This window comes from Nicotiana sylvestris, chromosome 5, assembly GCF_000393655.2.
Source record: "Nicotiana sylvestris chromosome 5, ASM39365v2, whole genome shotgun sequence".
In the NCBI taxonomy this organism is placed as follows: domain Eukaryota; kingdom Viridiplantae; phylum Streptophyta; class Magnoliopsida; order Solanales; family Solanaceae; genus Nicotiana; species Nicotiana sylvestris.
In genome coordinates, this window is record NC_091061.1 from 153,850,871 (window position 1) to 153,874,255 (window position 23,385).

Here is a 23,385-nt window from a genome sequence, read left to right on the forward strand (position 1 = left end):
TTCCTTTTAAAAGTCAAATTGATATGAATAGTTTTCATTTAATTTTTCCGCATTAAAACAGTTTTTTTTTTAAGTCTATCACCCCTCTTAAATAATCTAATCTATTATGAACAAATGAACTAGATAGAAAAAGGAAAGCTAAACTAAGAGAGTATGATAATTGATGAGAATTAAAGACCAATTCCACAGAACTTTTCAAGGAAGAATTTCAAATTGAAATTTCTTAATATTTTAAAATTAAGTAATCATTTTCAGGGGCGGATCTATGTAGAGGTGACGGGGTGATACGCCACCCGGTCGCTCAGATAGAATTTCATGTACAGATTGGTGTTTCACTAGTATTTCACGTAAAAGAGGTATATAAATAATTAGTGGCACCCCAAGTCACAAAATGGCTATAGGTGCCATGGGCAAAGTAGCCCTTCCCACAACAACAACAACGACCCAGTATAATCCCACAAGTGGGGTTTGGAGAGGGTAATATGTACGCAGACCTTACCCCAATCCCGAAAGGTAGAGAGGCTGTTTCCAGGAGACCCTCGGCTCAAAAAAAGCAACAGGAGCCGATATATTAGTACCATAAAAATGCATAATAAAATAACAGCAATATACGTATTTCGTAAGGTCCCTAACCTACAACCTTAATGCTCGACCTCCATAATTCCCTGTCAAGGGTCATGTCCTCAGTAATCCTAAGTCGCGCCATGTCCTGTCTGATCACCTCTCCCCAATACTTCTTAGGTCGCCCTCTACCTCTCCGCGTGCCCACTACAGCCAGTCGCTCACACCTCCTCACCGGTGCATCAGTGCTCCTCCTCTGAATGTGCCCGAACCATCTGAGTCTTACTTCCCGCATCTTGTCCTCCATGGGGGCCACGCCCACCTTCTCTCGAATATCTTCATTCCTAATCTTATCCATCCTTGTATGCCCGCACATCCACCTCAACATCCTCATCTCTGCTACTTTCATCTTCTGGATGTGTGAGTTCTTTACCGGCCAACATTCAGTTCCATATAACATGGCAGGCCTAACCACTGCTCTATAAAACTTACCTTTTAGTAACGGTGGCACTTTCTTGTCACACAAGACTCCCGACGCTAACCTCCACTTCATCCACCCCACCCCTATACGGTGTGTGACATCCTCGTCAATCTCCCCGATCCCCTGAATAACCGATCCAAGGTACTTGAAACTACCCCTCTTGGGAATGACTTGAGAGTCAAGCCTCACTTCAACTCCCGCTTCCGTCGGCTCAACTCCAAATTTGCACTCGAGGTATTCCGTCTTCGTCCTGCTCAACTTGAAACCTTTAGACTCAAGAGCATGTCTCCAAATCTCTAGCCTCTCGTTGACGCCGCCTCGTGTCTCGTCAATTAGAATAATGTCATCAGCAAATAGCATGCACCATGGCACCTCCCCTTGAATATGATGAGTCAGTGCATCCATCACCAGGGCAAATAGGAATGGGCTGAGCGCAGACCCTTGGTGCAACCCCGTAATAACTGGAAAGTGTTCAGAGTCGCCTCCTACTGTCCTAACCCGAGTCTTAGCTCCAGCATACATGTCTTTAATCACCCTAATATAGTCAACCGGGACCCCTTTATCCTCTAAGCAGCTCCATAAGACCTCCCTAGGAACCCTATCGTACGCTTTCTCCAGATCAATAAACACCATGTGGAGATCCTTCTTCCTATCCCTGTACTGTTCCACAATCCTATTAATAAGGTGGATAGCTTCTGTGGTAGATCGCCCCGGCATGAACCCGAACTGGTTGTCTGAAATAGACACCGTCCTTCGCACTCTCATTTCTACCACTCTCTCCCAAACTTTCATGGTATGACTTAGTAATTTGATGCCCCTATAGTTGTTACAGCTCTGGACATCACCTTTGTTCTTATACAACGGGACCATTGTACTCCACCTCCACTCTTCAGGCATCCTATTAGTCTTGAATATAACACTAAACAATGCAGTAAGCCATTCCAAGCCTGCTCTACCCACACACCTCCACAGTTCAACCGGAATTTCGTCTGGCCCGGTAGCTCTGCCCCTTCTCATCTTACGCATTGCCTCCATGACTTCATCGATCTCAATGTCCCTACAATTACTTACTTCATGGTGACTGTCGGCATTCCTCGATTCCCCAAGTATAATATCCTGATCCCCTTCTTCACTTAGAAGTTTATGAAAGTAGGTCTGCCACCTCCTCTTAATCTGGTCATCTCCCATCAAAACTTTGCCGTCATCATCTTTTATGCACCTCACTTGGTCCAGATCCCGAGTTGTCCTCTCTCTCGCCTTAGCGAGTCGGAATAACTTCTTCTCCCCACCTTTGTTCCTTAGTTCCTCATACAGACGAGCAAAAGCTGTCGTCTTAGCCTCCGTCACTGCCATCTTCGCCTCCTTCCTAGCTACCTTATACCTTTGACTGTTCTCTCTCTTCTCCTCCTCGTCAGTGCTCCCTACTAACCGCAGGTAAGCCGCCTTCTTTGCTTCCACTTTACCTTGGACAACTGCATTCCACCACCAATCTCCTTTGTGGCCACCATTGTGGCCCGTAGATATCCCTAACACCTCTCTCACCGCCTTTCTTATACAGTCCGCTGTCGTCGACCACATTGTATTTGCGTCCCCACTACTTCTCCAAGCTCCCATTGCCGATAACCTTCCTTCCAACTCCTTAGCTTTATCCTTAGTTAAGGCGCCCCACCTAATCCTGGGGCATCCTTGTACTGACCTCTTCTTCCTCCTTATCCTAATACAAATGTCCATCATCAAAAGCCTATGCTGCGTTGAGAGGGTCTCACCTGGGATAACCTTGCAGTCCTCGCACAACCTTCTGTTGCATCTCCTGAAGAGGAGATAATCAATCTGAGTTTTCACCACCGAACTTTGGTAAGTAACCAAATGTTCATCCCGCTTCGTAAAACTCGAGTTCGCAATGACTAGATCGAAAGCCTTGGCAAAGTCCAACAACGAAATGCCCCCTCCGTTCCGCTCCCCGAAACCAAAGCCGCCATGCACCTCAGTGTACCCACCTGCAGATGACCCAATATGACCATTGAAATCCCCTCATATGAATAACCTCTCAGAAGGCGGTATACTACGAACAATCTCATCCAACCCCTCCCAAAAGCGCCTCTTAATATCCTCATCCAAGCCTGCTTGCGGTGCGTACGCGCTAACAACATTTAAAGTACCCTCACCCACCACCAACTTAATAGTCATTAGTCTATCATTCACCCGCATGACCTCTACCACGGACTCTCTAAGATGGCTATCTACCAGGATACCCACTCCATTCTTACCCCTCAGGATACCAGAGTACCACAACTTATACCCATCCACAAAGTAGCCCTTCCCAAGCCCAATAATACCCAAGATCGATCCTATTCTCACCCATTTTGAGCCAATTTTACTTTTTTATGTTCCTTCTTTCCATATTGTTTTCTTTTCTCTTCTTTTTCTTAACTCCTTTTATGTTCATTTTTATATTTTCCCTCTATATACAATCTCATTTTTATTAATTCTTTAGATTATGAAAGTATATTTGCCTATGTTTTCTTGTTCTAAGTCTCAGATTTTTTTTATTTGAATATATTTTTAATCATTTTTCCTTTTTACCTAGTTAAAATTATTTTTTTTCTTGAAAGGACCAAATATATTTAGTTTTGTTATCATGTACTATTATTTATGCGCCAAAATTTTTTGTAAAGCAAACCAAATTAACTCAAAATGGATCGAACCTAACCGAACCGAATTAATTCAAAATATAGCGAACCGGCCAAATGCATGTATACTAAAATTCAACCTTTTTGGCTACTGGTAAGTGTACATTAAATACAGTGGCACCCGCAACCATCAAATCCTGGATCCGCCTCTGATCATTTTCTGTTCTCTCCAATAAAGGAAACAAATTAGAGCCCATTTGAATTAGCTGATAAATTTGAAGTGCTGAAAAGTTCTTTTAAGTGCTGAAATTGATTTTTAAAATAAGCATTTACGTGTTTGGATAAAAGTGTTGAAACTAATAATAAGCAGTTGATGTGTTTGATTAAAAAGTGTTGATAAACTAATCTTTTGTTAAAATAACTAAAATATCCTTAAATTTTTTCCAGAAGATTATAAACTAAAAATTTCTTTATAAAGAAAAGAATTAACGTAGAATATAGAATGAAGAGAAGGTTAAGAAATTTATCTTGGGAAAAGCATTTTGTAAATTATAAAATATTATTAAGGATAAACTAGTAAAAGTGTTTGTCAAACTAAAAGTGCTTATAAGCTGAAAAGTCATAAGTTGGGGCTGACCAACTTATGACTGATCTTAGCTTACAAGCACTTGGCTTATAAGCACTTTGGGTATTTACCAAACGCGTAAATAAACCAAAAGGTGTTTATAAGCCAGTTTGACCTAGGGCTGCTTATCGGGCGGATTGAGCGGTTATTTACTCTTAACAGTTTGGCTTATCGGTTATCCGTTTTTAAATGTATTAATCTGCTAGCCACCCGATAAGCTATCGGACGGATTGATATCAGTTTAGCTATTATTGGGCGGTTATCGATTTAGTTTTAGTTGATTGAAACTTAACATACTTCAACACAGTGTTGAGGAGTACATCCCCGAGACAACAATATAGTCAACATTTCTCATACATATATATTAACTAAATTACACCATGACACCATATTACTAGAATCAAATACCGGATATCAAATACTTCTTTTATCTTCTCATACTACATTCAAGTGGATGGTAAGGGACTGAGAAGTGCATAACAGAATACATCAACAGTATCATTTGAACAGATTTCTTAATGTTTATGACAAACTCTTAAAAAACAAAAACACAAATTGGTTAAGATTGAACCTAATGTGTAAAGTGTAAATGTTAATAGTTTAATATTGATTATTGGTCTCCAGTGGAGAAAGGATTGGGATTTAGGAGAATACACACGTCAAGGAGACTCAATGGCCAATTAGATACTTCTAAGCAATCAATACAATTCACTTTGCACTTCGTATAATTGTCCAGAGCAGTAATATGAATAAAAATAAATTTTATATATATATTCTTAACAGGGTAACAGATTATCCGTTAAAAAAATTGAATAATTCGCCCCCAAATCGATAAACAACAACAACAACCCAGTATAATCCCACTAGTGGAGTCTGGGGAGGGTAGTGTTTACGCAGACCTTACCCTTACCACTAGTAGAGAAGCTGTTTCCAAATAGACCCTTGGCTTCCTTCCCACCAAGAATTCTCCACCTTGCTCTTGAGGTGACTCGAACTCACAACCTCTTAGTTGGAAGTGAGGGTTACTTACCATCAGAGCAACCCCTCTTGTCTGCCCCCAAACCGATAAACCGTTAATAAAAAAAAATCAATCCGTTCCCTGTCCGTTATACCGTTAACCCGATACCAATAAGCCATTAATCTTCGGTTTCGATTCGGTTCGATTTTGAACACCCCTAATTTGACCAGCTTATGAGCTTAGCCAAATATCCTCTTATATTACAAGTCACAACAACAACAACAGAAAACCACCATTAGATCATTACTAAAAGTATGTGTGTATTTTAAATATAAGACAAAAAAAATAATAGTGGCAAGTGCATGAAAAAGTTGAAGCAGCAAATGTTGAGAACAAAACCTCAGCAATATCAAGGGCTATTCATGATAGTGCATTTTAAGGAGGTGCGCTTCTATTTTCATATGATGACAGGCTAGACTTTTGTTACTAAAAATATTTAAAAGGGAAAATATATAAATTAATTATATTATATTTTTATTATTCAAATATACTAATCAGTTTGACTTGCCAGGAAACTTATGAAATAAAGATTTTAAAATTCGTGGTCTTAAACATGTCATAATATTGTGTGACTATAAGACTTTTGAACTCATAGTTTTAAATATGACATAATATTTGTGATTATATAATATTGTCATTAAGGGCAAAATATTAAGTTTAAGTTAAATTTTTTTTAAATTTAGAAAAGGCTCATTCTATTTGGAACAGGTTAAAAAAAGAATAAGGTCACATAAATTAATGAACAACTTACATGTAGAAACAAAATAGGACAGGTGAAATAGATAAGTGCTATTAGAGTATTATGCGATAAGAAGATACCTAGTAAGTAAAATCAATTTCTAGAGAACATTTATAAGACCTATTATGTTATAATGGAACAAAGGGAAAATATAATGTCAATTGAAGCTTATTAATATTCATGTCTCTCGATATAATGTTGATTTAGTTAGAAATTATTACATTGGTTACCTAAAGTACATACTCCATAGTCTGTTTGAATTTAAAGAGGTTATTCAATAATTTGCTTCATTATAAGTTAAAAATCATCAAATTTATGCATTCAACTTTGTCTAAATGCTCAACTTTGCCCTCCACCTTTAAGTTATCAGTAAAAAAACAAAATTCCAAATGCTTAGTATAGTGTTATTGGCCTCGTGCTTAGCACGAGCTACCCTAACTAGTATAAAATATAGTATAGACAGAAATAACATAAGATAATGAGTAAAAAATATGCGAGGGTAATTGGTAAACCGAAAAATCAGCTAGTTCATCATCTAATTTTCCACGAAGGAGTATTGATATGTTCTCCGGTGGTCGTACGCCGCGTTGGGTTGAGTTCTGAAGCGCCGTTGCCGTAGATTGGAGGCGTAGGAACTCGAATTTGTCGTCATCGTTATAAGAAAACTCAATACTTTCCGGCAATCTTGTAAGTTCCTTCACTAATTGTAATGGTAGAGGGAAAAAAGAAAAGGAAAAGAGGGAAAAAAAAAAACTAGAAAATCTGATTTTTAATAAAATAAATGATGATAAAAATAACTTTTAAATAATATTTTTACTTCTCACTCTCTTCAAGAGACCGATTTACACTCTCTACGCCGCATCAGCTCAAAAGGTTATATGTATTACCGTAAACAAAGTCAGGAGGTCATAGGACCTTGCACGGTATAAAGTTTAACTGGTAAAATGGGATAATCCCATAAGATAATTATGTTTTATCCCTTATTAAACAAATCAAAGGGAGACCGAAGTAATCATAATAATATCCTCTTAAATCTTCTTTAAATTTTAAATTTCACAATTAGGTTGGGTAAAATATCTACCTTTCTTGAGATTCTTTTAAAAATTTATATTTCTTGGTATTTGATTGAAAATTAGTTTTCGAAAAAAAATTATTTTTCTTCAAAACAAGTTTTCCCCAAAAAAGTTGAAGCATAGCAACCGTAACTTTAGAACAACTAGCTAAACAAGATTGAACCACACGGAATAGGGGATTTTCTAATTAACTTAGCTTAGGTTTTGGAATCGGTAACAAACAATTTCAATTTACCTTTGGTTCCGACAGTTAAAACTTAAAACACAAAAGAAAACTAAAATCTAACATATATTTTTTCTATGAACTTTCTTGTATACATGGCTTGTAACGGCTACTTATGAAACATTACTTCCCAAACGTTTATTTTAATCCAAGTATATGGAGCATTTATTTTTTCGAAAATTCATCCTAGCTAACACTTTTTGGAGAGAATGTTCCTCTTTAAACAAATACTAAAACTTTTCAATTTAAATATTTTTATTGTTAGAGGATTTTGTTTCTTAGAAGTATCTCATTTGTCAGCATCTTATTTTGGCTTTTTACTCAGCGCTCGATATCAGCATTAAAGTCCGATTAAAGCCGAATTCGTGCTGAAAATAAAACAATTTCTAATAAAGGCAACTTCATATAAATATCTCATTTGTCATATTCAAAAGCGAAGTCAAATGGTCACAAAAGTGGTTAATTATCGAAAATTTATAATTTCGCCGATTGATCAAAATACTACTAGAAAATAATCTTCCCACTCATCATACACCTTCTCCCCACGGGGCCACAATAAAATCAAAAAGGTATCAAGCGGATCTGTAAATTTCTTTTTAAAATAAATATCCAAATTTTTGCTTTCTTTTAAAGAAAATTCCAATATTCACAATCACAGTCTATACAGTTTGCTTTTGCCGTCAGCTCAAGAATCTCCTCTCCACCACCCTACCACTCACTGACCACCTCCTAATATAAGAAAGAACGTTGCCAAATTCCCATTTCCCAATACAGTTTTCTCACATTTCTACATATGAGATCATACTCTAATCTTTAACAATCTCTCTCACACACACACACTGTGAGACACATACTGTTTTTCTGTATCTGTAAGATTTTGCTCTCGAAATGCACGACTCCACGCGACTTAAATCTCAACCCCACAATCGCCGTCGTGAACCGCCGCCGTCGCATCATCATCGTCGTGCTTGGTGTTGCTCCTTCACTGTCCCACCACACAGCCCGGAAAACCCAGTTCAAGCTCCAGCTGCGGCCGGTTTGCCCAAAAAGAACCAATCTTTACTAAAACCAGAAATACCCACAAAATCTTCATCCAATTCCACCTTATCTTCTTTCGCTAATTCACCTCAAAACACCTCCAGACCCGGCATCGTGACCCGAATCGACCCGCGTAGGATCCTCTCACCGGGTCGGGTATCTCCAATTGATTCAATTGACGAAACCCTAAACCCGATTAACCCGATTAATTTCCCCGAAATTCCTAAATCCCCAACTCCGGTTGATTGTGAGCAGCAAGTTAGTGGTGGTGGCCCGGGTGTTAGGGATGATTGTAATTTGGGGATCTTTGATGTGAGGTTGAATTTAAAAGGAAAGAATGGGAGTGGATTAGTATTGGAGCTTAATTCTGAGGTTCTTAGTAATAATAGTTGTGTTTTTGCTGACTTGATTGCGAAAAACTCGAGGGGGTTGTGTAGGATAGAGGTGCCTGAGGTGGAAAATTTGGGGGTGTTTCGCGAGACGATTGAGCTAATGTTTGAGGATGATATTCCCCGGAAACTTATCAGGATCGGTGTTTATCGCGCCATTGATGTGCTTGAGGTAATCTTCTCAAGATCCAGGATTTTTAAGTGCCCTAACTTATTTATTTTTTTAAAAGCATTAATAAGTAATTATTAGACTAGGATGAAGATTTTATCAGACCAATTGAGTTATGTTTGCCGAAATGTGAAATAGATTATGAATAATTTGATGGTCAAACTTAGCAGGTCAACATAGAGTAGTTAATTTTGGGAGAGAGAGGGGTGTAATGATAGTGATTCCTGAATGAATTATTTGTTCATCAGAGAATATTGAACTTCTCTTATGTTTTTGACGATGGGAAGAGTGTAGAGAACTCGTGATGAAATTGGCATATTTTGATAGAGAATTTTTGATAAAGGAAGTTGGCATCTTACATTTCTTGTTTGAAGACTAATTAGGCACGCTCAGTAGACTAATTAGGAATAGCGTTGGTGATTCTTATGGATTTACTTGTTCACCTAAGAGATCCTGCGTGTTTTTTAAAATAGAGAAGAATATATAGAGAACCCGCAGTGGAGTTAGCATCTTATATTTCTTGCTCGAAAATTAATTAGGTAAGCTGCTAAGATTGGAGCAACCACATCGACTAATTAGAAATTGCATGGCGGGTTCAGTTTGCAGAGCTGGTCCTTTTGAACTTCTTTCCTGTGAGCGTGGTATATTACATTTGGCAAAGAAACTTCAGTGTTTTTCAAATTCCAATGGCTAGCTAGAACATTGAATAGATGCGCGATAAACAATGCAGTCAAAAGGGAACTAGAGAGCTACCACATTCCGAAGCCTAGATCTAGTGGAAACCAATCCGTAGCTATGTTTTACTCAGTACTTCCTTCGTCTTATATTATGTGTTGTGTTTCTTTTTTACACACCCCTTAAGAAATATTAATTAGGAAAGTGATTGGACTATTCTACCCTTATTTATGTCTTAAGATATAATCACTCTCCATTGAATATTTATTCTATTTATGTGTTATCTCCATCTTCAAGAACAATTATTACTAAGGGTAGAAAAGGAAAAAAATAATCAACTTTGTCTTGAACTTCTAAAATGACAAATAATTTGAGACAACTATTTTTAGTAACCACAACTGATAATATGAGACGGAGGGAGTATATATTTGGTCCAAGGCTAATTCAGCGTTCTTAATATAAGTTTGACTAGTACCTTAATTCAAGTGTATTCCTGTGAGCATTCTCTTATAGGTAAAATTTTATTAAAAAACCTTCTTTGTTCTTGAAAAAATAATTAGTTGCCCAATGAAAAGTTACATAAGCTCTTAAGATGGTGCAACCTTGGTTACACGGTGTAATCTAATCCTGCTGCCTAACGTGTCTGCTTTGCTGCATTCTTTGCTCCATTCCGTGAAATTCGTCCTGATATTTCCATACCATTCAAAATCTCGCAAAGATCTTTAGTTCCATAGCTTTCAGGGTGTGTAGAATAAGGTGCCTAATATGGCCAGAGCTTTACAAAATAGTGGAGCAAGTTTGTTGTCCATCATTGTTGCCTTCTTGCTTGTCATTTACAAAGATCTACTGTTGGTTCTCTTGCATAAATTGCTTGCTCAAGATAGAGCTGCTAATCGATTCTTCTTATTTATCTTTAAAAATCGTTGATTTATGTCGTGTTAAATGCAGCCTCATTTGTGCCTGTGTACTGTTCATTCGACAAACATTTACCAAGAAATGGAGTATACTAACTGGATAACCCAAAAGTCAAAAGGGTAAACAACAACAACAACAACCACCCCGCCCCCCCCCCCCCAAAAAAAAAAAAAAAAAGAGGAAACAATGGCAACAAAGAAATGTACAAAGGAAGATTACTTTTCTAAAAAGTAGAAATAAAGTAAAATATTCAGAAAAGATTAACAGCTATGGAATAGAAGCTAAGATCGCTTTATTTCCTGTTACTTGTCTAAAATAAACTTTATTCTCTGCTTAGCTATGCATCATTTGGTAATGTTGTTCGTCTAGGATTGAAAAATAAAGAAAAGGATTGATTGGAAAAGGGTGGATTTTTGTTTTTCCAAATGTGGAAGCAAAGGCTTACACAACTTTTCTTTAATGTGCAGAAAAATCTTTTAAGAATTTTCTCTAATTTCTAAGAATTTGTTATAATGTATATCTGCGAAGTAATGCCATTTAGCGTTGCCTTGTGGCAGTAAAACCTATAAACACTTTTGGTTTGGTATGTCTTCCCAGAACACATGTGCGTCCTTTGTTTCTTTAGTCTTCTAAATGCCTACCAAGTCAGTCCTCTCGTCAAGTTTTGCATTCTGCTAATTTCTGGGCAGAATGACTTAAGTATTAAAAACCGCTGCAGGTTGCTACTTGTATCGCTAACTGAATTCAATGTGAAAGAGGGACCTCTTCTACTAGGTGTCTTTGTTTTGTAATTTGTTCTTTCTCTCTATGGAGCTTTAGGTCTCCGTGCCCCTTGTTCCACCATTTGTTTTACATGGCGACCCGGTAGCCAGTTTAAGCTTTTTGTTCATCTGCGTTTTTCCTTCATCGTCTTTTAAAAGGTATAGCATTGTTGAGCATATAATGAATCTCCTCTTTTACTGAATAGAGAAATTCGACCTTAGAAAGGAAAAGTGTTAATTGTCTAGCTAACTCTCACTATTAGTTTTCACACAATAAAACCCGCCCCTGGTTGTTTGGCTAGTACTAGACTTTCTCTCTCTCCTATCTTCAACTTTGTCTTTGTTGTTTAATGTTATCCCTTGTTATTGGTAGGTATCAGCTGGAATCAAATTCAACCAGGGTGTTTTATCGTGTTTGAAGTACCTTGAAGCTGTTCCTTGGACTGAGGAAGAGGAAGAGAAATTGAGGAGCTTGTTTAATAAAATGAAGTTTGATCATGAAACAGCTAGAGACATTTCGGCCAGACTCTACACACTAGATATGGCAGATTCCCAACATACTTTGTCTAAGCAGCTTGTTTGGTCTGTTACCACATGTGTTGATGCCAATTCCAGAAACGAGCTAAAATCCTTAGTCAGGGGTCTCCTGTGCAAAAGCTCAGTCTACGAAAAGGACTGCCCTGATCTGAACAAGGCGGATATATTTGCAATTTGCCAGTCTTGTATAAGTTCACTTATTAGTTTGCTTGAGGAGGCCACTAGTACCAGTCCATCTAATAAATTTGCAAAGAAAGGGGAGAAACCCTTGATTGAGCGCATATCGAAGCAGGTTGACAACATCATTTGGCTGCTCGAAATTTTACTTGATCACCAGATGGCAGAGGACTTGGTGGTGATATGGACCAATCAAAGCAAGTTACTTGGAATGCATAAATGTGCATCTCCATTGGTCAGATACGAGCTTAGCCGGGTGACAGCTATGTTATTCATAGCAATGGGTACAGGGAAAATGCATTGTCGCTCTGAAGCAAGGTCGGGGCTTCTTCAGACATGGTTTAGGCCGATGCTTTTGGACTTCGGGTGGTTACACAGATGTCGAAAGGGCCTAGATATGAAGGCATTGGAGGAAGCCATGGGTCAAGCACTCCTCACTCTTCCTTTGAAGGAACAATATATTCTGTTTATGGATTGGTTCAAGTGTTTCTCTAAGCATGGTACTGAATGCCCTAACCTTAGCAAATCATTCCAGATATGGTGGCGACGATCGTTCTTGAGAGGGTCTGAAACTCATGCCACTGAATCTAGGTAGACTTTTTTTAGTCATGTTTTGTTTGTAGTGGAGTGCTGTACTTGGGCAATCTGAAACACTTGGGAAGTCAATAATGTAGATTAACACTGTAGATTTACTAATTGTTGTGAGAAGGAATGGAATGCCAATTCAGTATATATGGCGCTTTTACCATAATATCTACTTTTTTAAAAGCATAAATATATACTATACTTAACTTTAATACTGGTTGATGCTTATATTGTGATACGTCAGATAATAGTGTAAGGTGGATTATGTAGTGTTGGAGATAGCGTTGCTATTGCCTACTGCTATCAGTTCAAGAGAACAAAGAAACAGAGCAAAGAGACGATGAAGGGTTTGGTCTGAATAAGCCGGGGGAAGTGCACTAGCTACTAATAACACATTGTACTTACTTTTAAGTCACTATTTAAAATGTTTTTTGTCTTTAGCCACTGCTTTAATAAACTTTATCTGCCCGGACGAAAACACCCTTCTGCTCATAAAAGTTCAGGACCAAGTGTCCTTAACTTTTGAACTTGCAACTCTAAGTTCAGCACTTCAGGACTACATGTCCTTAACTTTTGAACTTGCAACTCTAAGTTCAGGACTACATGTCCTTAACTTTTGAACTTGGAACTCGAAGTTCAGGACCACATGTCCTTAATTTCTGTGCTTGTAACTCTAAGTTACTTGTCCTTAACTTTTGAACTTGTAAGTCTAAGTTCAGGACCTATTGTCCTTAACTTTTGAGCTTGTTAGTCTAAGTTCAGGACCAAGTGTCCTTAACTTTTGAACTTGTAACTGTAAGTTCAGGATCAAGTGTCCTTAACTTTTGAGCTTGTTAGTCTAAGTTCATGACCTATTGTCCTTAACTTTTGAGCTTGTTAGTCCTTAACTTTTGGGCTTCTTAGCCTAAGTTCAGGACCTATTGTCCTTAACTTTTGAGCTTGTTAGTCTAAGTTCAGGACTTCATGCCCTATTGTCCTTAACTTTTGAACTTGTAACTGTAAGTTCAGGACCTGTTGTCCTTAACTTTCATTTTGAAATTTAGGAAACTTCTGGTTCTTAATTAAGATCTCTTGTTTACCTTATTTCTTTTTTTTTAATTGCTACTAATTAAGACTCTACTTTAGAGTTTGTTCTGTTCTAGACCAAAGAAAACATAAACTACAAACCAAGCAGCAAACCAGATAGAAAAGCTTGAGATTTCTTGAGAGTGCAGTATCTCTCATTTGGTCGATGTTGAATTGTATATACTGTCACCTAATCCCCAAGAAAGAGAGAGAAAGAGAGGGAACTGGGTTGGCTAGTGAGATGAGCTCACCTGGTCGATCTCGAGGAGGAGAAAAGGAACAAAGAGCAAGGGCTTTTGACACTGAAGCGAAGAAGATGTACTGGGCCAAGGCGGGGTCAAGAGATGGAAGAAAGGGTAACACCGTCTTTTCATATTAATTTTAATAGACCAGTGGTTAATTTTGCTCAACATTAAAAATGCTGGATAAAAAATAAATACCACTTTAAAAAGTGGCTACCCTACGCAATTTTTACAATAAGCCTAAGTTTGACCCAAACATTTTTGGAATTTTACATTCCTATACGTTATATGAAACTATATTACTCTCCCTACTCAAGTTTCACTATAATTACATTTTATATACCCTATTGCCATTTATGTACATTTTAAGGGAATTAATGATAATAATTAGTGTCCTAAAATTACTCTAACATATCTTCGACTCCCTCACGTTTTTCTCTCCACATCCCACCCCCTCCCCACGTATCTTGCACCTACCCACGATTCCACCATTGACAACTATTAAAAAGCTTTGAAGTTTTGAATTCGAATTTGGATTTTCAAAAAATATTATTTGGTTTGAATTGGATGTTGTTGCAAAGAATTGAGAATTCTCTCTACGTTTCTCTCTATCTCTCAATCCCTAATTTTAGTAATGTAAAGCAAAGGAAAAGAGAGCAGCAATTCCACCATTGACAGCCATTAAAAAGCTTTGAATTCGAATTTGTGTTTTCAAAAATCATTATTTATTTGGATTGAGTGTTGTTGCAAACAATTGGGAATATGGTTTGGAGTTTATATCTCAATTTTGAGAGATTTTGGTGAAGATTAGACTTGGTTTTGGCTGAATTTCAGATTGAAGAAGAAGAAGAAGACATGATATACATTATATTTACAAAATTGTAGAAAAATTGTATTATGTTGTTTATATATTTTTCTTTTATTTATTTTACTATTGTATGAAAGTTGAACAATATTGTATAAAAATAATATTTAAGTTGTATGATATTGTAATATGGTTTGGAGTTTATATCTCAATTTTGAGGGGTTTCAGTGAAGATTAGACTTGGTTTTGGCTGAATTTCAGATTGAAGAAGAAGAAGACATGATATACATTATATTTACGAAATTGTAGAAAAATTGTATTATGTCATTTATATATTTTTCTTTTATTTATTTTACTATTGTATGAAAGTTGAACAACATTGTATAAAAAATATATTTAAGTTGTATGACATTGTAGTTGTATATAACTAAGTAGAAATAATGTATGAAAATTGTAGATAAGTTGCATAATATATAATTAGTTGTATGAAATTTGTTTTTACTATGTATAAATCAAATACAAAATATATAAAAAGACATATTGTATAAATTTTATGTAAAATTTATATTTAAGTTGTATGTTATTGTAGTTGTATTTAACTGGGTAGAAATAATGTGTGAAAGTTGTAGATAGAATGTATAATATATAATTAGTTGTATGAAATTTATTTTTACTATGTAAAATCCAGAATCAGCTTAACTATAAAATGGCATAGCCTTCATAAAATCATCAATATCCTAATTAGCACACCTCATTTTATTTCGTTTTTTTTGTTTTCCTTTACTGTTCCTTTGTGTGTTGTATATTGTATACCGGATTATTTGTTTTAGATCTGTTAGTTTCGATCTGATCTGAGAACGGATCTGATTTTTTTTGTGAATTTGTCTAATCTCTGTTTTTGTTAAATAAAATTGATCCGGTCGGTTGGAAATTGCAGAATTTGCTTGCTTTCATTTATTCTCGATGTTTTTGTTGAGCGCTATGTTTTGGCCTTTAATTTGATCTAAAAGTTTTAATTGGTGATGTTATATTTCTGCATCTTTTATTGATCTAGATCTAAATCTAGTATCTTCAACCTGTTTTTCACTGCCTCTCTTTGTTAAACCCCACTGTCGCTCTCCGCCGCGCGTGTTCTCCAACTTCCGGCGTCTCTCTGACATACTTTTCAGAGTTTCGCATTCTCACTCTGTTTGTACGGGTTCTTTCTTTACACTTTCTCTATCACCGAGATTTGTAAATTTCAAATATTAAATTATACAAAGTGGTACCCATTCCTGATCTTCCTTTGTCGCTTTCGATGATAGTAGAAATATAAAGGCATTGATCCATTTTGAATATTAAACTTATTTTGGTAAGTTTCTGCCTGATCTCCAGTTTTCTGTATTCGTCCTTTTGGTTATTTTTTCTTCTATTTTAACCCACTTTCTGATATTTAGCAATAATTTCATACTTTTTGGTTTTAATTTCATACTTTGTATTTTCCTTCAATATTGTTTTTAGCTAACCCAAAGGTTTTTAGGGACCCAAAGATTTGATTTGAGTTGGTCTATCAAGACTCTATATAGTTGAATTTTCAGTTGAGAAGGGCACTTGTTCTGTCTTGCTTCACGTCATCATTTTCTTCAATATTTTTTTGTCTTCTTCTCCGCTTGGTACATTCTATATTGTTGGGGCTATACCAGTGGTAGCGGTCATAGCTCCTGCTGGTTTTTGGGTCGTGGTATTTTCTGTGTTTTCAGGAATTCTCGGAGTATTGGAGACAAGTTGGGCGCACGAGCACTGGCAAAGGAGAGCAACCTGGGCGAGTGTCAGCAAAGGGCGGTAGGAAGTGGTGCGTGAGCGCACAACTGCATCGAGTACAACAAATCAGCCACAGGTTTTGTTATTAGGAGTTGGTACCTCCTGTTTTACTGTTTCCCTTTTGGTGTTAGCTAAATTACTGTTACTTTACTTCGCAATAGTTAAACCTTTCAACTAGGATACTAGTTACCACTGGTTTACTTCTTGTTTGATTTGCGTACGTTGTGCACTAGCGAGTCTTCTCTAGATAGTTGTAGGTGTAGTGGCTGCAGTCTGGGATGATAGAATAAGGGCATGTCCTCAGGTGGGGCAGAGTGGGGGTGGGGTTAGGGGGTGGGTCGGGTAGCAGGGGAGGTAGAGGGGGCAAGGGAGCCTATAGGTTGAGAATCGGATCATGGAACATAGGTTCACTAACGAGTAAATCCATAGAGTTGGCGAAAATCCTGCAGAAGAGGAAGATTAATATAGCGTGTGTCCAGGAGACTAGGTGGGTCGGATCGAGGGCGAAAAACGTGGATGGGTATAAGTTGTGGTACTCTGGTATCCTGAGGGGTAAGAATGGAGTGGGTATCCTGGTAGATAGTCATCTTAGAGAGTCTGTGGTAGAGGTCAGGCGGGTGAATGATAGACTAATGACTATTAAGTTGGTGGTAGGTGAGGGTACTTTAAATGTCGTTAGCGCGTACGCACCGCAAGCAGGCTTAGATGAGGATATTAAGAGGTGCTTTTGGGAGGGGTTGGATGAGATTGTTCGTAGTATACCGCCTTCTGAGAGGTTATTCATAGGAGGAGATTTCAATGGTCATATTGGGTCATCTGCAAGTGGGTACACTGAGGTGCATGGCGGCTTTGGTTACGGAGAGCGGAACGGAGGGGGCATTGCGCTGTTGGACTTTGCCAAGGCTTTCGATCTAGTCATTGCGAACTCGAGTTTTACGAAGCGGGATGAACATTTGGTTACTTACCAAAGTTCGGTGGCGAAGACTCAGATTGACTATCTCCTCCTCAGGAGATGCGACAGAAGGTTGTGCGAGGACTGCAAGGTTATCCCCGGTGAGACCCTCTCAACACAGCATAGGCTTTTGGTGATGGACATTTGTATTAGGATAAGGAGGAAGAAGAGGTCAGTACAAGGACGCCCTAGGATTAGGTGGGGCGCCTTAACTAAGGATAAAGATAAGGAGTTGGAAGGAAGGTTATCGGCAATGGGAGCTTGGAGAAGTGGTGGGGACGCAAACACAATGTGGTCGACGACGGCGGACTGTATAAGAAATGCGGCGAGAGAGGTGTTAGGGATATCTACGGGCCGCAATGGTGGTCATAAAGGAGATTGGTGGTGGAATGCAGTTGTCCAAGGTAAAGTGGAAGCGAAGAAAGCGGCTTACCTGCGGTTAGTAGGGAGCACTAACGAGGAGGAGAAGAGAGAGAACAGTCAGAGGTATAAGGTAGCTAGGAAGGAGGCAAAGATGGCAGTGACGGAGGCTAAGACGACAGCTTTTGCTCGTCTGTATGAGGAACTAAGGAACAAAGGAGGGGAGAAGAAGTTATTCCGACTCGCTAAGGAGAGAGAGAGGATAACTCGAGACTTAGACCAGGTGAGGTGCATAAAAGATGACGACGGCAAAGTTCTGATGGGAGATGACCAGATTAAGAGGAGGTGGCAGACCTACTTTCATAAACTTCTAAGTGAAGAAGGAGATCAAGATATTAGACCTGGGGAATTGAGGAATGCCGACAGTCACCATGAATTAGGTAATTGTAGGGACATCGAGATCGATGAAGTCATGGAGGCAATGCGTAAGATGAGAGGGGGCAGAGCTACCGGGCCAGACGAAATTCCGGTTGAACTGTGGAGGTGTGTGGGTAGAGAAGGCTTGGAATGACTTACTGCATTGTTTAGTGTTATATTCAAGACTAATAGGATGCCTGAAGAGTGGAGGTGGAGTACAATGGTCCCGTTGTATAAGAACAAAGGTGATGTCCAGAGCTGTAACAACTATAGGGGCATCAAATTACTAAGTCATACCATGAAAGTTTGGGAGAGAGTGGTAGAAATGAGAGTGCGAAGGACGGTGTCTATTTCAGACAACCAGTTCGGGTTCATGCCGGGACGATCTACCACAGAAGCTATCCACCTTATTAGGAGGATGGTGGAACAGTACAGGGATAGGAAGAAGGATCTTCACATGGTGTTTATTGATTTGGAGAAAGCGTACGATAAGGTTCCTAGGGAGGTCTTATGGAGCTGCTTAGAGGATAAAGGGGTCCCGATTGACTATATTAGGGTGATTAAAGACATGTATGATGGAGCTAAGACTCGGGTTAGGACAGTAGGAGGCGACTATGAACATTTTCCAGTTATTACGGGGTTGCACCAAGGGTCTGCGCTCAGCCCATTCCTATTTGCCCTGGTGATGGATGCACTGACTCATCATATTCAAGGGGAGGTGCCATGGTGCATGCTATTTGCTGATGACATTATTCTAATTGACGAGACACGAGGCGGCGTCAACGAGAGGCTAGAGATTTGGAGACATGCTCTTGAGTCTAAAGGTTTCAAGTTGAGCAGGACGAAGACGGAATACCTCGAGTGCAAATTTGGAGTTGAGCCGACGGAAGCGGGAGTTGAAGTGAGGCTTGACTCTCAAGTCATTCCCAAAAGGGGTAGTTTCAAGTACCTTGGATCGGTTATTCAGGGGATCGGGGAGATTGACGAGGATGTCACACACCGTATAGGGGTGGGGTGGATGAAGTGGAGGTTAGCGTCGGGAGTCTTGTGTGATAAAAAAGTGCCACCGTTACTAAAAGGTAAGTTTTATAGAGCAGTGGTTAGGCCTGCCATGTTATATGGAACTGAGTGTTGGCCGGTAAAGAACTCACACATCCAGAAGATGAAAGTAGCGGAGATGAGGATGTTGAGGTGGATGTGCGGGAATACAAGAATGGATAAGATTAGGAATGAAGATATTCGAGAGAAGGTGGGCGTGGCCCCCATAGAGGACAAGATGCGGGAAGCAAGACTCAGATGGTTTGGGCACATTCAGAGGAGGAGCACTGATGCACCGGTGAGGAGGTGTGAGCGACTGGCTGTAGTGGACACGCGGAGAGGTAGAGGACGACCTAAGAAGTATTGGGGAGAGGTGATCAGACAGGACATGGCGCGACTTCGGATTACTGAGGACATGGCCCTTAACAGGGAATTATGGAGGTCGAGTATTAAAGTTGTAGGTTAGGGGAGAGTTGTAAATATTTCTACATCACAATAGAGTGAGACTAGCCAGTTAGGAGTTAGACTAAGAATGTCATTGGTAATCTATTGATGCAGGGCTTTACCTGCTAGTCTTACTATACCAGTCATCTTTTTCGTATGTCGTATTCTGTATTTCATATCTATTGTATTGCTATTATTGTATTGCTGTTATTTTATTATGCATTTTTATGGTACTAATATATCGACTTCTGTTGCTTTTTGAGTCGAGGGTCTCTTGGAAACAGCCTCTCTACCCTTCGGGGTAGGGGTAAGGTCTGCATACATATTACCCTCCCCAGACCCCACGTGTGGGATTATACTGGGTTGTTGTTGTTGTTGTTGTATAAATCATATACAAAATATACAAAAGGCATAGTGTATAAATTTTGTACATAAGTTGTATGTTATTGTAGTTGTATTTAACTGGATAGCGTACGAAAAAATTCCCATGAATAAATTGTGTGCATATAAACGAATTCATAATATGTTAACAAACTGACAATTGAATATTCCATTACTACCCATTGACATGTTCATACCCAAATATGACAATCTCATTTTGTGTTCATTATATGTAAAATAAACAAATCAAGTTAAGACTCCAAATATGAGAAATCAAAAAGAAACTTGAAAGGGGGAGTGCTTGGCACTATTCAACAGTGCACGAAAAAGCAAAACAAAGGGGAAACAACAGTACTCTATTCTCTGTCGATCCAATTTCTGTTTACAAGTTTCCTATTTGCAATCCAAATGGCAGTTGGAGAAGAAACTCCTCCTTCTGTGGAATTCATCAATCATTGAACCAACTCAATCACCCGTTAACACTTATTCTTCTCAACACTTGTCAGATTCACCAGGGATGATACTCGTCAGTTCAATTTTTGATGGCAAGAGCTATGGAGGCTGGCGTAGGGCAGTCTTCGCCTCTTTAACATCTTTCCAACTCACTCTCTAAAGAGATTGCTTAAAGTGTACTTTACTCCAAAACCGTTAGGGACATCTGGAAGGAGCTCGAAGATCGATTTGGGCAAAGCAATGATGCTATGCTCTATCACATGCAATAAGAACTTAGTGATCTAGTTCAAAGCAACTCTGACATAGCTGGGTACTGCCCTAAGGTAAAGAGGATCTGGGATGAACTAGACAGCTTGGACACTTGTCTTCACTCTACCTGCAACTACACCTATGGAGGGAAGAGCAGGACTCTCAAATCTCACCCTTGCCTGGAATCAATCATGCCAAGATGAGAAGTTGAGGGAAATTCATGTTGGACAAAGCACAGTTGAATCTGCATTCATGGCTACAAAACAACAATGTGGAAATCAGAAATTTCACAACTCAGATAAGAAACTTGTTTTTGAAGGAAGGAAAAATAATCCTACTTGTACCTATTGCAAAAAATCAGGACACACAGTAGAGAAATGTTACAGAATCATTGAATTTCCTTCTGATTTTAAGTTCACCAAAAACAAGAGGTTTCAAGGATTCAAGGAAATGCAGCACACATTGTAGAAGAAACTGGAAATCAATCAATGATTGGATCAAAAAGGGGAATCACACAGGAGCAATACCAAAACCCTTTCCAGTTACTCCAGCAAGTGAAAATTAGCACACAACGTGAATCAAGCTCAGAGGTCAACATTTCAGCTAACTGTGCTGGTATAGCTAAATCTCTCTCAGCCTACTTTCATAACTCTCATTCACTTTTGTGGATCATAGATTCAGGTGCCTCTGAGCACATGACTTCAGATTCCAGTATCTTGTTCAATATCAAAACTCTACTCAAGCCTGTCTTTGTCAATCTACCTAACTCACAAAGAATCAAAGTCACTAAGGCAGGAAGTGTAAACATCCTTCCTGAGATCACCATAGAAAATGTGTTGTTTGTTCCTAGTTTCAGATGCAATTTAATGCCTGTTCACAAACTTTGTAGGAAAATTTATGGCTTACTCATTTTTACTTCTCTTGATGTTGTTTTGCAGGCCCCTTCAATGAAGAGGCCAGTGTTACTTGGTAGAGAAAGTTAGGGGGCCTATCGTCTTCACACCATCAAGAATGTTTCAAATTCCCTAAGCAGCAATGCAGTTTCTAGTTTTTTTCCTTTCAGTTGTAATAGTAATGGTAGTATACAGTCTAAGCACTCAGTTTTCTGTTCAGTTTCTATTTCCTCTTATGTAAGACTATGGCACAATCGTTTGGGGCATTTGCCTCCCTCTGTTTCTTGTTCATCTCCTTCCAGATTTTTAAACTCTAGTGAAATTTGTGCAAAAGCAAGGCAGGTTAAGCTCCATGTTCAAACCAGCAGTATCACTTCCAAGGAGGTTTTTGAACTCATTCATATAGATACTTGGGGACCCTATAAATCACCCACTCATGATGGATTTAAATATTTCCTCACTATAGTTGATGACTATAGTAGAGCGACCTGGACTTTTCTCCTTTCCACCAAGTCAAATACATTTTCTATACTAAAAGGTTTCTAGCCAGACAATTTGGAAAGAAAGTAAAGAAAATCAGATCAGATAATTCCCTAGAGCTTGGAAGTAGTTTGGAGACTTCAGCTATCTTCTCCTCTCAAGGAATTATACACCAAAAACTACTTGTGTTTATACACCCACAACAAAATGAAATAGTGGGGAGAAAACACAAACACTTATTGGAAACTTGTAGGGCACTACTTTTTCAATCCAAATTGCCTCTTACTTTTTGGTGGAATGTTTACTCAAAAACACCTGCCTATTTAACAGATTTCCTTCTAAGGTACTACATCTCAGAACCTCTTATGAGATTTTCTCTAATTTTGATCATTTATGTATGCTACTTGCATTATTTTGATCATTTATGTATGATACTTGCATTCTCTATCGAATATCATCGTTTATAATCTTTTACGATTGCATATATTCAGAATTTCCATTTTTTACGATATTCATCTAGGTGATCGAGCACGTATCGACGAATTCAATGCTAGTATTCATTATATCTTGACAATTTTTATGTTGATTGTAATTCAGTAGGGAAGACACCTCGACAACACTTCACAAAGTAGTTCATTTTATTTGTATAAATAAATAATATTCTCTTAGAAATTTGTATGCTTAAAAATAATATAACAAAGCTATTAATTTGGGAACAAGACGTAAAGTCTTGAAAGCACCACAATTCCAACTCATAGACTGACACTACTTGCACAAAATCTTGTATATCACGATGATATTATCACCGTTGCAACTGTTAACATGTAGTTGGGTTTGAGACCAACTAAGTGAAATTGTGATAATAGACCGACACTACTTGCACAAAATCCTGTATATCACGGTAATATTATCACCGTTGCAACTGTTAACATATATTTGGGTTTGAGACCAACTATTTTGAAGAGCATATAACCGGAATTTGAAATGTTAAAATAGAATAGATATTTTTAAGAATTTAAAAAGGGATTGAAAATGCATTTATCTTTATTACTGTCTGGTTTTCATTTCTCGTGTTTGAGACGTTATGCTATCTTTTTACTTTCTCTCCATTTAAAAGATATATTCTCTTGGTACATAGTTCCATTGCTTTAAATTCAATCTAACATGCAGTTCTTGGAAGTCTTTTAAAAGCTAGAATTCTTCATGTACT

The 23,385-nt window shown here is 38.2% G+C and overlaps 1 protein-coding gene across 1 annotated transcript; it reads left to right on the top strand.

The window, feature by feature from the left end:
* Window positions 1–7,988: 7,988 nt before the first annotated feature.
* Window positions 7,989–12,743, top strand: LOC104213590 (BTB/POZ domain-containing protein At2g13690). Its single transcript, XM_009763120.2, has 2 exons — window positions 7,989–8,949; window positions 11,671–12,743. The coding sequence occupies exons 1-2, from the start codon at window positions 8,239–8,241 to the stop codon at window positions 12,604–12,606; spliced, it is 1,647 nt and encodes a 548-aa protein (XP_009761422.1). The 5' UTR covers window positions 7,989–8,238; the 3' UTR covers window positions 12,607–12,743.
* The last annotated feature ends 10,642 nt before the right edge of the window (window positions 12,744–23,385 follow it).

Bases quoted from the DNA above. Each gene is read 5' to 3' on its own strand.
- LOC104213590 (XM_009763120.2), top strand. From the start codon at position 8,239: ATGCACGACTCCACGCGACTTAAATCTCAACCCCACAATCGCCGTCGT. The intron at 8,950-11,670 runs GTAATCTTCTCA...TGTTATTGGTAG, and splicing joins GCGCCATTGATGTGCTTGAG to GTATCAGCTGGAATCAAATT.